This window comes from Pleurodeles waltl, chromosome 2_1 (assembly GCF_031143425.1).
Source record: "Pleurodeles waltl isolate 20211129_DDA chromosome 2_1, aPleWal1.hap1.20221129, whole genome shotgun sequence".
NCBI classification, from domain to species: Eukaryota; Metazoa; Chordata; class Amphibia; order Caudata; family Salamandridae; genus Pleurodeles; species Pleurodeles waltl.
The window spans coordinates 614,484,783-614,497,741 of NC_090438.1; the positions used below are offsets into that span (position 1 = coordinate 614,484,783).

General features: G+C 41.6%; 1 protein-coding gene across 1 annotated transcript in view; it reads right to left on the minus strand.

The window, feature by feature from the left end:
- VPS41 (VPS41 subunit of HOPS complex) overlaps positions 1 to 12,959 on the minus strand; it is a 769,622-nt gene that overhangs the window by 387,224 nt on the left and 369,439 nt on the right. The window contains exons 11-13 of the mRNA XM_069215796.1: positions 9,108 to 9,205; positions 5,273 to 5,393; positions 2,399 to 2,514 (exon numbers count right to left, since the gene is read on the minus strand). Of these exons, the coding sequence (XP_069071897.1) occupies positions 2,399 to 2,514; positions 5,273 to 5,393; positions 9,108 to 9,205 (335 nt within the window). The remainder of the gene's footprint in view (positions 1 to 2,398; positions 2,515 to 5,272; positions 5,394 to 9,107; positions 9,206 to 12,959) is intronic.

Sequence of the window (12,959 nt, forward strand, 5' to 3'; positions counted from 1 at the left end):
TTGGGGGATATGGGAAACCCCCTGCCCACCTCTTTTTGTGTTTGTCTCGCTAGCAGCTCTCACACATTTTCATCAGTTCTACACTTTCCGCCTCACCATATTTAAAATCCACCAGCCACCACTAGTGTTGTATATGGATCTGCAATCTTACAAGCCTTGAGGTAAAGTGGCAAATGGAGATGTCAAGGAGAAAACTAATCTCACTAGTTCACAAATCACTATCTCATCTGCCCTTCTCTTGCTGGCTTTCGTGTCATAGATACTTATTAACCCCAGTGGTTGCATGTTGTACTATGGTTTGTTAAGAAGGTAGTGTGTGTTTATGGTTGGTTATCACTTGTCATCTACATTCAGACCTCCACAAAGAGGGTGTCTTGTTCAGTGTATATAGATTAATTCTCTTTAAGGAGCACTCCTAGTCCTGGTGAGTATCCCAATGAGGATTCAGGAGCTCATTCATAACTACAATTTGGGCGCTCCTGCATGCCAAAGATTAAGATCAAAGGTCAAGGGAAAAGTAACATTTAACCCCCCTCCCCACCTAACAGCTCATTTTGTTAATCCTCATTGCAACCCAGAAAATCTGTATCCTGCACATGACCCTTTTCAAAATAATAAGTGAGGTCCATCTAATCGTTTGACAGCCCTCTTCAATGTGTTGCTGGAGTATCTCTAGACTTGAACCACCTTACTTTGGTCTACTGGGTACTTTATCTGAGTTAGTACACATTACATTTCATGCACAAAGTTTTACTCTCTATTGTGATGTGGTTATGCAAATTTGTAACGCACTACAGAGTAACTACAAGAATTTCTTATTTCACCTCTGGAAACATTTTGACTCTTTCAATGAAGTTTGCACAGCCCCTACCCTCTCCTTAATTTTTTGAAAGTGAGGTATTTGTCACTGTAACTCTGGATGATAGTGTCCTTAATGGACACTTCACTGAGGCAACAGCAGCCATAATCATATCTGTTTTGCCGAGGATTCCAATAATGTACACCTTTGTGAATTTCTCTTTCTTTTGGAATTTCCCCACTATGCTATCTTTACAGGACTGTGTGAGTTTGGAGGCCCATGGCCTTAAAATTCTGCATTCTCCTCTTTTTTCCTTTTTTTGCGATGGTCATATCTGTCTGAGGCTCTACTTTTTAATCTTTGAATGTCATAGAAACAGTGAAAGTCTCGCCACATTGGGCGGTGGGTACTTATTCCATCACATATCGCCTAACCCCGCTTCTCTGTTGACTCTATAAAGTTTCAACAGGAGTAAACATCCTGTAGGTATGGGAGTTCTCATAATTGATACAGAAACCATACAGCCATCACAGTGTGCCAGGGTGTCACAGCACCTTTGTGGCTGCTTTAACCCATCCCAAAGATCATGGGCCTCATTAAGACCTTGACAGATGGGATACTCCATCACAAATGTGACGGATATCCCGCCCGCCTTTTTACAAGTTCCATAGGATATAATGGAACTTGTAATACGACAGATGGGTTATCTGTCACGTTTGTGATGGAGTATCCCATCCGCCAAGGTCGTAATCAGGCCCAAGTTGTATTGTGGTACTAGTCAGACCCAAGATCCTCCTGCACTTGAAATCTTTCCACTTGACAACTGTGCACCACTATAGTATTTTAAGTGGGCCCCTCAAGCAGTAAGCGTAAGGCCCGCCAGAAATGCTACTTCTGTGCCAATCCCATGTTCCTTCTCTGTTGTCCCACCTCTGACCACCTTGCTGTGAAGAGGAACCGCTGGAAAAGTTCATTAGCTCTCCTGACTTCCCGTTACATACAGCACCTCAGTACCGCTAATGAATGTTATCTAAACCATGGAGCACTCCCAGTGGAATCAAAGATCTTTGATGGAGAAACAAAGGTTATCTGGAAAAACACCAAAGAGAGGCTGGACGGAAAACACACCCACATCACCACTCACGCATACAGTCATACACACACACGCAAACCTATTCCAACACACACACACACCCCCACCCCCCTTCCGGTCAGTCCACCTACCTTTCTGGGCCGCACAGCAGCCTACGTCAAGGTGGTTGTCTGGGAGGGGGTGGATGACGGCAGTTCCACCGCCAGTGCCACACCTCCGTGCAAGGACCGTTGTGCCATATTACTGCACGTAATATGGCGGGCGGATTACTTCCGACATGGCGATGCTGGCATTGGAACCGCCTCTCACCTGACATCAGTCAGGCCGAAGGTGGTGGATTTCTGCTTGTTTATGGGCAGAAATCCGTTTGTGACACCAAATAGGGCTGTCACTGTACTGCCATCACTGACGGTCTTTTGGTGGCCACCACTGCTGTGGTCTTGCCAAAAAGACTGCCTAGGTCGAAATGAGAGCCTGAGTTATAGGCATGCTAGTTTCGACATTACCTCATATTTCTTTTTTTCTAAAAGCCAATCTATGTGGTCATCCTGGTCTCGCTCTTTGGCCAGAACAACATCTCTTGGACTGATGATGTAAAAGAGGGATTCTCCTTCGGAATGTTCTGCAAAAAAGCGGAAGTGTTACTGAGAACTTCTTGCAAATAAATGAGTGCACAGACTGAAAACACATGCTGTAATAATTAGCAATAAATGTGTCAGCAAGTCAGAAGTTTAATTAAACAATAGACTAACATTTTCAATTTCAAACTTTAATATGTCAATTAAATTAACCATCTACAATACCATTATAATAAACCTAAGTTAACATTTTCAAAACGTATCAATAAAAAAAAATATAAAAATGGTTGGGACCTAAAAACCCAGGGACATGGTGGATACAGCCTACAACATAAGAAATCTAAAAAAAAATTAATCGCTTGGCTTCATCATATGCCTTTAATTCGACACTTCTGTAGGACTGAAAATTAACGTGAATTAATTAGCCAGATGGCTAAACCAGAAATTGCGATCAAACTAGTGATACAAACCAAAGGAAAAGGCAAACAAATGACCATTTGCAGAGTTATTGTCCAATTCTCAAACAAAAAATAAGTAGTGGACTTGGCCCTTTCTGCAGGGTCATCCCCGAACCTGCTTTCTGAACCCGTTTTTATTGGCTTGTAGGACTGCACACTTTACCACTGCTAACCAGTGCTAAAGTGCTTGTGCTCGCCACCTAAAACATGGTAACATTGGCTTACAGCCAAACAGTATGTTTAATTTACTTTTAAATCCTTAGTAAAGTGACACTACACTTACAGAGGGCTTGTAAATTAACTGCTACTAGTGGGCTTACAGCACTCACTATGCCACCCACGAGTAACCCGTTAAACCTGTCTCAGGCCTGCCATTGCAGCCTGCGTGTACAGTTGTAAACTGCCATTTTGTCATGTCAAAATAAACCTATTCCCAGGCCTAAACCTTCCTTTTTAATACATATAAGTCAGCCCTAGGTTAGGCCCTAAATGGCACAAAAGGCAGGGTTCAGTGTATTTAAAATATTGCAGATGTACCTGTACCTTTAACTTTTACATGTCCTGGTAGTGAAAACATCTTAAGTTCGTTTTTCAGTGCTGCAAGGCCTGCCTCTCCCATAGGATAACACTGGGTTACATAATCGCAGTTATAAAGTGATAACTTTCAATTGGGAGCAGCTACAAATCTCGATTTTGATGTCTAAAGAATTGTAATTTAAAACACCCTTTGATGATAATGTCAGATTTAAGTCGCAATTCTGAAAATGCAATTTTTATTTTTATAAAGTTGGCATTTCCTGCCCTAACATTTGGGGCTAGATGTATCAAGCAATTTGGCATTCGCAAATGGTACGAATCGCAAAATTTGGGCGTTTGCGAATGCAAATATGCCTTTCAAGATGTATGAAAGGCATTCGCTGTGCAATTTTAAGGAATCGCAAAAATAGCGATTCCTTAAAATTGTGACCCCATTTAGAGAATCCCAATTTATAGGAAATCGCAAATGGGGAATTCCTATTTGCGATTTCCAAAGCCCATGTATCAAGCATTTTCTAAATGCGAATTGGGAATTTAGGAAATGCAGTTGCCACCACATCCAATAAATGCATTTTTAAAAATGACATGTAGCGCACACATTCCCCTAGGGCATGTGTGTGCTTCACATGTCTGCAAATATTTTTTGGGGGTGGATCAGAGGGGGCCTTAGGCCCCCAGCACCCTGGGGTTTGCATTACCTAATTTGCAAATTCCTAACTGGAATTCACAAATTGGGAAATGTAAAACCATTCGCACCTATGGGCCTACAGGCCCTTAGGAATGAATGGTGTCCCATTCTCTAATTGCGATTCGGTAATAGTGATTGCGAATTTTAAGAAATCGCTATTACCGAATCGGAAATTTCATACATCCCATTTTGCATTTCTTAAATAGCGATTTCTTAAAATTCGCTATTTAAGAAATGCAAAATGCTTTTTTGATACATCTGGCCCTTGGTGCCTGCTGCCTTTATCCTGGGTCACATGATAAGGTGTGGCTGGCAGTTGGTGATTGTGTATTGCTCCCAGACAGTGAGATAAAAGGAGGTTTGGGAACTGGCAGGATAGCAAACTTTGACTTGAGAGGAGGCGGAGCTGTCACCAATCACACTTGCATATCACAAAGACTCTGCCTCAGCACACTCAAAAATGGTTTGGCACTAGTGTTTTGTGCCCCAAGATAAGCTAGAGCCAGGGCAGGGAAGCAGAACCCCCGCCAATGGAAAGCTCCAGAATCCTCCCCTGCTTCAAAGCTGCCATCAGGTATAGATATTGGACCGTCAGACCAAACTCTTCAGTACACCCCTGGACCTGTGGAAGACTCAGAAGGACTGCTGTGTTGTTCTGCTGCAAGAAGGACTGTTACTGTGCTGCCCTGCTACTCTGTTTCCCTGCTGCCCTGTTGCCAGAGAAGGTGTAAGCCAAGTGTATAAATCAATTATTTGTGCTATCTTCATGTGTCCTGCGCCTGCAGGACATCAGTGTGGTTTTCCAGTCGGACATGTTAGCAAGGACAGGCCTTGATTGTGGAAGGTTACTACTAATACTTTCACTCATAATGTCCTGAAAATAAATACATGAACTTCACTTGTGTTGTATGCAAGTGCAATGGTAGCAAATTTACACCATTTGGCTCAGTTAAATAAACATATTTTTATCTGTTGGCTGCCAAGTACAGCAGACTAATTATCTTACATGTGAGTTCACTTATATATAATTTTAGCAATTTTTGACTAGAGAGATTTACAGATATATTAAGAGTTAAATCAGCTAGAACTCAGATGGCATAATATTGTGAAATGTTTTACCTAGGCGGTAGTCTCGGCACTCATTTTCCTGGAAACCTCTGACCGTGAGAGCATCAGAAGAGATTTCCTCACATGACTCTGGAAGTGGTTGAATAATGTCAAGTCGAGGCCTTGCTGTGTCCTTTGAAAAAATGCAAAACTAGTCAGACTATGTTTACAATCATGTCTACATTAGCACAAACCATAGGGAACAACCTTAATGCAAATAAGTATGTGACAGTGGAACCATTCCATCTGTATTAACTAAATGTTAGGCCCAAACCTCTTTTTTACAACTCTGCATTCCATATGCAAAGAAATGCACAAAATATTAACCTATAAGTAACTCAAAAAAATCTCATAACCTTTTGATAGTTCATTCCATCAACAACATCCTGCACTCTAAACTTTAACCACCTAGTTTGCTTTTGGAAACAGAGACATGTTGCCAAAAAGAACAACGAGTTCCTTCCTGCACAGTGTCTAGCTCATGAATAACACCTTCATAGCCACCAGTAAGGACCTAAGACAAATGCGGCAAGTGCTAAATCCAGGAAATTATGGTACAACAGTGGCCTAGGAAAATGTGTATGATTCTGTATATTGTCCAAAATATTTTTTGTAGTAGGTAGCGTACCCTAGTTCAAATAAAAAGTGACACAAGTAGTAAAGGGGTGCTGAAATGTGTTCACTGTACTTTACAAAAAGGTGAGCAACACTGACTACTAGTCCTTAACTTTAGGAGTCTCTCAAAAATATGTACAGGATAAAACATCCCCTTCTGTATATTATAAGGATATTGCTAAGTCATGGAGGAGTGCCCTGACCATACAGAGGTGCTACACTCAAACAGTGTTTGGGCTCCTGCGTACCAACTTCCTTTACGCTGACTGAAGGCCACTTCATGCTTTGAGCACTGTAACATGAAAAGCCCAGCCAGATCAACCTGGATTTCTTTTATGACGTAGCAACAGTGAGCTACGAGATCTGTAACCTACTGTTGTGTCATCACAGCTATGAATAATTAGATTTAGAATCTGAGATTCATCTTAATGGCTCTCAGTTAGGGACACACATTACAATTGGACTGTACTTCAGCACACCTTCAGTATATGATCGGATGAGTGCCAGTAGTGATAGTGTATAGGATGTAGATAGCACAGCACTGCACATACACATAGGGACAATATGGCCAGGTGCTTGCCTCAGAGTCAAACATAAAAGGGTACTTCTGCCCAGCCTGATCCCCTAGTCTTCATTTTGATGCCACCAATGATGAGAACAAAGGAGGTTGACAAATCATTTAATCTTTTATTTTGCAGCTAAAGGTCTTTAGCCATCTGAAAAATAGCTGTTGTCTTTGATCTACATCCTCGAGATTTATGGAGTGGATACAATGTAGTGTACAAGTTACAGTGACAGAAATGAAACACATGGGTTCTTGTGTACTTAAATGTGTTTTTTATGTAACCCTATAGTTTGCTTTGCACTGCATCCTCAACCCCTCACATGTTTATAATAAATTCAGACCTAGCAGTATATCAGAAGACAAAATCTTAGGGGGCTTAAGTTCCAATACAGACGTATTTGGTTGGGCAGAGGTAGGCACCTGGCTTTTGTCCAAGGTAACACTCAGCTTCAAAGGCCCAACAAGTCACCATGTGACATATTCTTTTCTCTGAAATCCCATTTTATTGTGGAGCTGTACATGGCTAGAGAAAAAGCCAGCATTCAAAGGATGGAGGCCGCCACCCCAAACTTGCCCAGACTGTGACTAGCAACTTACGCTGCTCAATACAGGACTGACCAACGGTCTTAGCTGCTTATGGTGCAGTTCCAGAGTTGCTGGAAGGTAGAACTATTGAACCTTTTAAGCACCTAGCTACTACTGATGTAGCAGAAATGTTACTGCTACTTTTGATGTCATAGTAATCATCTGTACGTGACAGAGTTTGCATTGTGTTATTTGAAACACAAATAGATGAACTGTAAAGTGATAAGCTGAAAGCCTATGTTACGTGCATTCACTGTAGAATAGAGAACGAAAGTGTTGTGGTGTAGCCCTAAAACTTCAGGTATAACTAATTAATTCAGTTCCATGTGAGTCTTTATTATGTTAATAATTAATAGTTTGCAGTAAACTGATAATAGATTTCTGAAGATATATGTTTTAAATGTTACATGTAAATGTTGAAAATGAAGTTCTGCACTATAGTTTATGCAATGTATTAACAGAGATATTTTGTTTTAAAACTAATCTAACATGAACACTGACAAAGCTTATTAATGATGAATTCATATTTTGAAAGTTATATGAGCCTTGCTTTATGTAAATGAGTGTGCCATTTTAATTCACTTTACTTAGCCTAAGTGAGACCTGCAAGGCCAGCCTGTTCCCCGACTGTGTAGAAAAATGTTTGGTCATTCTTGTTAACCTGATGTTTCTTTTAGATTTAATTCCCATGAAATGCTAGTTTGGAAATAGATGTCATATTGTTTTACATTTAGTGAGCCTGAGAAAGTAACCTTGAGCCCAATGCATTAAGGAGTTCCTTGAAAGTGGACTGTATATATTTGTTTCAACCCGTACAGATGAGATAAGATGGATGCCTTTCTTAGGTTGGTAATGGGAATCTTTCCCTTTTTTGCAGTTCCATGTCACATGATGGACACCTTCCGAGACATGTGGAGTGATGGATGAAAGAATCATCTTGCACTATGGACCTTAATACACTGTTCCCCAGTTGGGTTTTGGTCAGTCGGCTCCAGCCCTCTCTTCTTTCTGGCTCCCCTCAGACTCTGAGATGTACAGACCTCTCTACCCATATTCTTTTACCATGCCTTGCTAAGACTTAGAATTTTCCCCTGACCCGAGAAAATGACACTCGACCACGCTTCTGAAATACTGACACATTCCCTTACACCTACTTTTTGCTAACTTTGGTTAGTCACCTTTTGCCCAAGATGTTGTTTTTCCAAATTCTTTTTGTCCTTTTTTCTTTTTACTTTTTGTCCTTATGTGTTTCATCCCAGCACGTTAACTTCTGACTTACTATTCTGTAGGGATTTTCCTTGCCCCAACTAGCTAAGCTTAAATGGCTTCTAAATTGCCTTTATGCTTAAAAGAACTGAACAGCGCTTGTATTTTACCAATCAGATTATACTTTTGATGTTTTGCACAGACATTGTCAAATGTTTAATCCTTTTGATGTTGGTTTGTTTGAATCTTTTTTGCCACCTTGCTCAACCCATGATGATTCTGCATCCTTAAAACTTTGTTATGAGAAATGTATGCATAACTTTGAATCTGATATTGTAATAAAGCCCCTTAACTTTATTTCAGACTGCAGTTTTCCTTGTGTGGCCACATGGGTTATACTGTCATTTTAGGTTTTGTTGTTTGAAGTTTTCATTGCACTATTTCTCCACCTGTTCATGCTGGATGAAAAAATGTATTGACCTTGTTTTAAAGCATAACCGCAAAATGCTTTAACACTACATTTCCCCTGAAAGTTGGGTCAGAGATATTCAGCCTTAATATCCCATCTACAAACTCTCTCCAGTCAGTCAGTGTCTGAGATTTGAGTGGCGAATGAGCAGGCCACACCAACATATGGCATGAAGGGGAATGATTGGCTCTGTCAACTGTTCACTTTTGTTTCCTTGCTGTTTTACACACTGAAATACTTCCTCCAAATCAGAAGAGAAAGAGGACAACTTGAATTTTTTGAAGGAGCTCTGTTCGTAACAGGACACAGCCTCAGGTCTAACAACTGAAAGTATACTGGTAAACATTCTTAAGGAAACAAAACTAAACGTGTATGTGCATTTTAAAGAAAAAAGAAAAAATAATCACCTCTTTGTCAGAATTCTCTGTCACATAAAACAGGATTACAAGTTGATCACAGAGGGGTGCAAGGCCGCTGATGTAGTAGTCAGTGTCAAACTGAAAAACTGAAAAACAAATTACAGGGGAAACATGTTACACTTCAGAAAACACAACAGTCTTTTCTACTACCTATCTTACATCAAACATCATTGAGCTAGTGAGTTCAGGGCACACTTAAGTAGCACATTCACAGCTTTGACCTTCATTTCTCTCATTTGTGATAGTCAAATTTCTTACTGTCAAAGATTCCTAGTGATACTGCTATAGCAGCTTATCTATATCCTATTAGTATTTATGATATTTATTGTTGATATGGTTGCCTCTCTCAAAGATTCCTAAATGGACAATTAGGGTACTTTGTACAATTTGTGATTCTATTACGCAATTCCTCTATTGTAAATACTCGCCAGGTGCAATTAGAGAAGGGGACACTAACACGGATCACAAGGAAAGCAGGGAAATTATTCTTACCAAAGAAGTCAGCTACACAATGGGAAAACCCACTAATTGCACATGGCAAGAGCAACCAACAGTGTCAGGAGTCTAAGTGACAGTTGCATTGTTCAGTAACTGACTAACATAACATTACATATAACATTCCATTCAACAACACACATCATAACAAACCCAGAGTTAATTCTCTCAAACCAATTGCAACATGTGTTGGTACTCTTGCTACATTTTTAAGATTTATAATAAAAGGTCCTACGTCAACTACCTAATGTAAAGAGATGTGTTACCACTTGGCTTTACATGTTTACTACAATACATAAATGGCAACGTAATTAATATTGTAGGATATATGTTGTGTAAAATTGTACGTCTTTAGATGCCTGTAATCCATCCTACTTCAAAGATTTCCAAACATATACCTTACTACATTCATATGTATATGTAGTGTGGGATTATGAATCAGTAGCTCTGCTGGGCTCGTTCTTGTCACTCACCCTTCGACTGAGCATAAACCACATTACAGAAAATCCACAGTCACAGAGTTGGGCTACTTACACAATGTCATAAAGTTTGTCCTGTTTTCTTTTACCTATGTAGAAAATAATCTTCCCCCTGCTGACCTTCCACACAACTCCCATGAAAAAAGTGAGTGTTCTGTTGACTTTCACATGCTTTCTATAGTATTAATGATTGAGTCATGCAGGACCAAGTGTAGAAATGCAATGAAGGGTAGTATGAGACAGTCTCTATTTTTGTCTGGTCACCCCCACTTTTTGTGGACTCATGCTGCTGGTGTTTGATTTCTGAACACTGGGGCAAGATTCGGCAGTCCCCCATGCATGTACTCAAACACCTAAAACATGAATTGGCTAACTCTTTATTGACATATTTAACTTCTGATTAAGTCCATAGTGCATGGCTCAGTAAATACACCAATGGAATGGAAAACCTAAACGTCACCAGTAGACTGCAATGCATGGTGTGCCAGTCACTAGGCTGAGAAAAAAAACATATGACTTCAGGCCAACCTGTTCAACCTGAATCCTGCAGCTTTTAAACCTGCAGGCAAAGCCGTTAAAATAACCCATTCTGAAGTGAAAGATCTCTACTTTAAATATTAAATAAGCCAACCTCTATGCAAGACTTGTAGCTCACAAGTTAAAGTGCCTTGTATTTAAAAGTGGTACATACAAGAATTTAGGGCCACGTTACAACCCTGGTTGTTGGACCGCTAGGGGACCACTGTCCCCGCTGGGATCATGGTTCCCAACGGTAGTCGGAGTTGTACTCAGCCAGGGCAGTGCCGAATTCAGCACCGTTCTGGCAGCTTACAACTCTACTTATTGCAAGCCTTTCCATGGCGGTCTATCCGCCATGGAAAGGCTGGCAGTAAGCCAGTGCTGGGGGCAATGGAGGGGCCCCTGCCCAGCACTGTCAGAATGTGCACTGTCTGTTTTACAGACTGCACATTCGGAGGGTGCTGGGGTTCCCCCTGTGCAACATCATTGGCCTCAGCTCCCTGTGCTCCAGCTCCGGTCAGCCCATTGGAAACCTTGTAATGGGGCTGGTGGGGAGACTGCCAGCTCTGCGTCAGTCACCTCACCGCATGTCCAGCGGTCAACTTGTCCAACCGCCAGATTCATAACGACCTCCTTAATTTTGGCATGCACTTGTATGGAGTATAAAAGCTATTAGTCACCCCGAAGGGCTGTCCTATGGGAAAAACCAAAGTACATAATAAAATCATACCTCTGTTATCTCTGGCTTGGAACGAGCTCTGAACACATTATTTTTAATGTTCCTTACAAATTCAATTAAGTGGTGAAGTCCGATTTTCAATAAAATATTTAGGCAAAATGACTTTTAAAAAGTTAAGAGTTTATCTGCCTGTACCTCTGGGTAGGCTACTTAATATTAGCCTGCCAGCGTATGGCCCGCCAGTGCTTTCCCTCAATAAGATGAGAAACTACTCCCAGAGCAGACACAATGGTTTAGTGCCTTTTGGTAGGAATACCTGGGTGTGAGGTATATGAGTCAACAGCTCAGGAAGAGCAGTTGGGGATGGTTAAGGAAGTGTAAAGGAAACCTTGGGAAGTCTTTTTTTGTTTCTTGGGCTCTCTGTTGCCAGTGTGGATTCAGACTAGTTGGAGGGGGGTGGTGGGATTGGTCCCAGAACCAGTTTGTTGAAACTGAGGAGGAGAGGACTACTTATTTGTCGAAACACACTCCTGGGTGGGCAACCCAACCACTGCCAATGGAAGAAGGGTTGTGCCATCTTAGATTTTACTTAGACTAGAGCATTGTTGATAGTTTGCAGTAAGGTAAACAGGATGTGCGGAAAAGTGAGAAGGGGTGCCAACAGTTACTTTTTTTCTAATTTGTTAGGGAACGTCTAGAAGTCACTCTCACCCACTGGTTCATAATCCAACAAAAGTGGCACTTCATCCACAGCTCTAAACGAGGGGATGAACAAATGAACAATGAACTTACTGTTCGACACCTGTGTGGAGATATGAAAGGCTGAACCTTCTCCCATTTGTACCCAGGGCTAAGAAGTAAACACCAGGGGTCAGTTGGCAGAAAGCTTTTATGACTACAGAGACACAGCATGCTGTAAGAAGCCTTATTCCTCAAGTACCAGCTGACCAGTAGCAACGGACCTGAACTGGGCCCTGCTGGTGGCCTCTGATGAAGTGAGTCCTGGCACCTAAGTGCTGTCCCTGAGTTCCTCAAAGCCTTATAAATCACTGGGAGAAGCTGTTCGTAAGGCCTGTCTGCTGGGAGATTTTGAGCTCCATAAAAAAGGCTAAGTCCAAGGTAGAAATTGTGACCGAGCAAAAGTATGAAGAGTATGTTTCCGACACGAGGACTTTGGCCCCATCAAAATGTTATTTCCCCTGCTCGGATGCTTTACAGCCAAAACCAACAGCAGGACATCATCCAATGGTTATCTGGTTTCAAGAGGACTTTGTCAAATACAGCCTGCACTCTTGCCCCGCTGGAGGATTTCAACTCCCATATCAGAGACTAAATTAGAAGGTAAAATCTTTGACTGGGACCACCTACTTGGGGTATCTGACCCACGCCCTATTGCGGTCAGCCTGAATTTGTGCCAGGGTTCCTGTCAAACAGTGGCTTCTGATTTTTACTTTCCAGTTTCTTGGCGTTTGTTTGCATCAGACCTTTAAAATTTCATATTTGGGGCGTGGCCAAGATGGCGGCGTGAGCAGACGCGTCCGTCTGAGCTCCGCCGCCCGGGTCCCAGCAAAGCATTGCAACCCCGTTTTTGGAACCTCCAGGCCCTCCTGGATTGCTGAGGGGGGCCGAGAGACAGCGGAAGCTTCGAGGGAGGGTCGAATTCCCCTC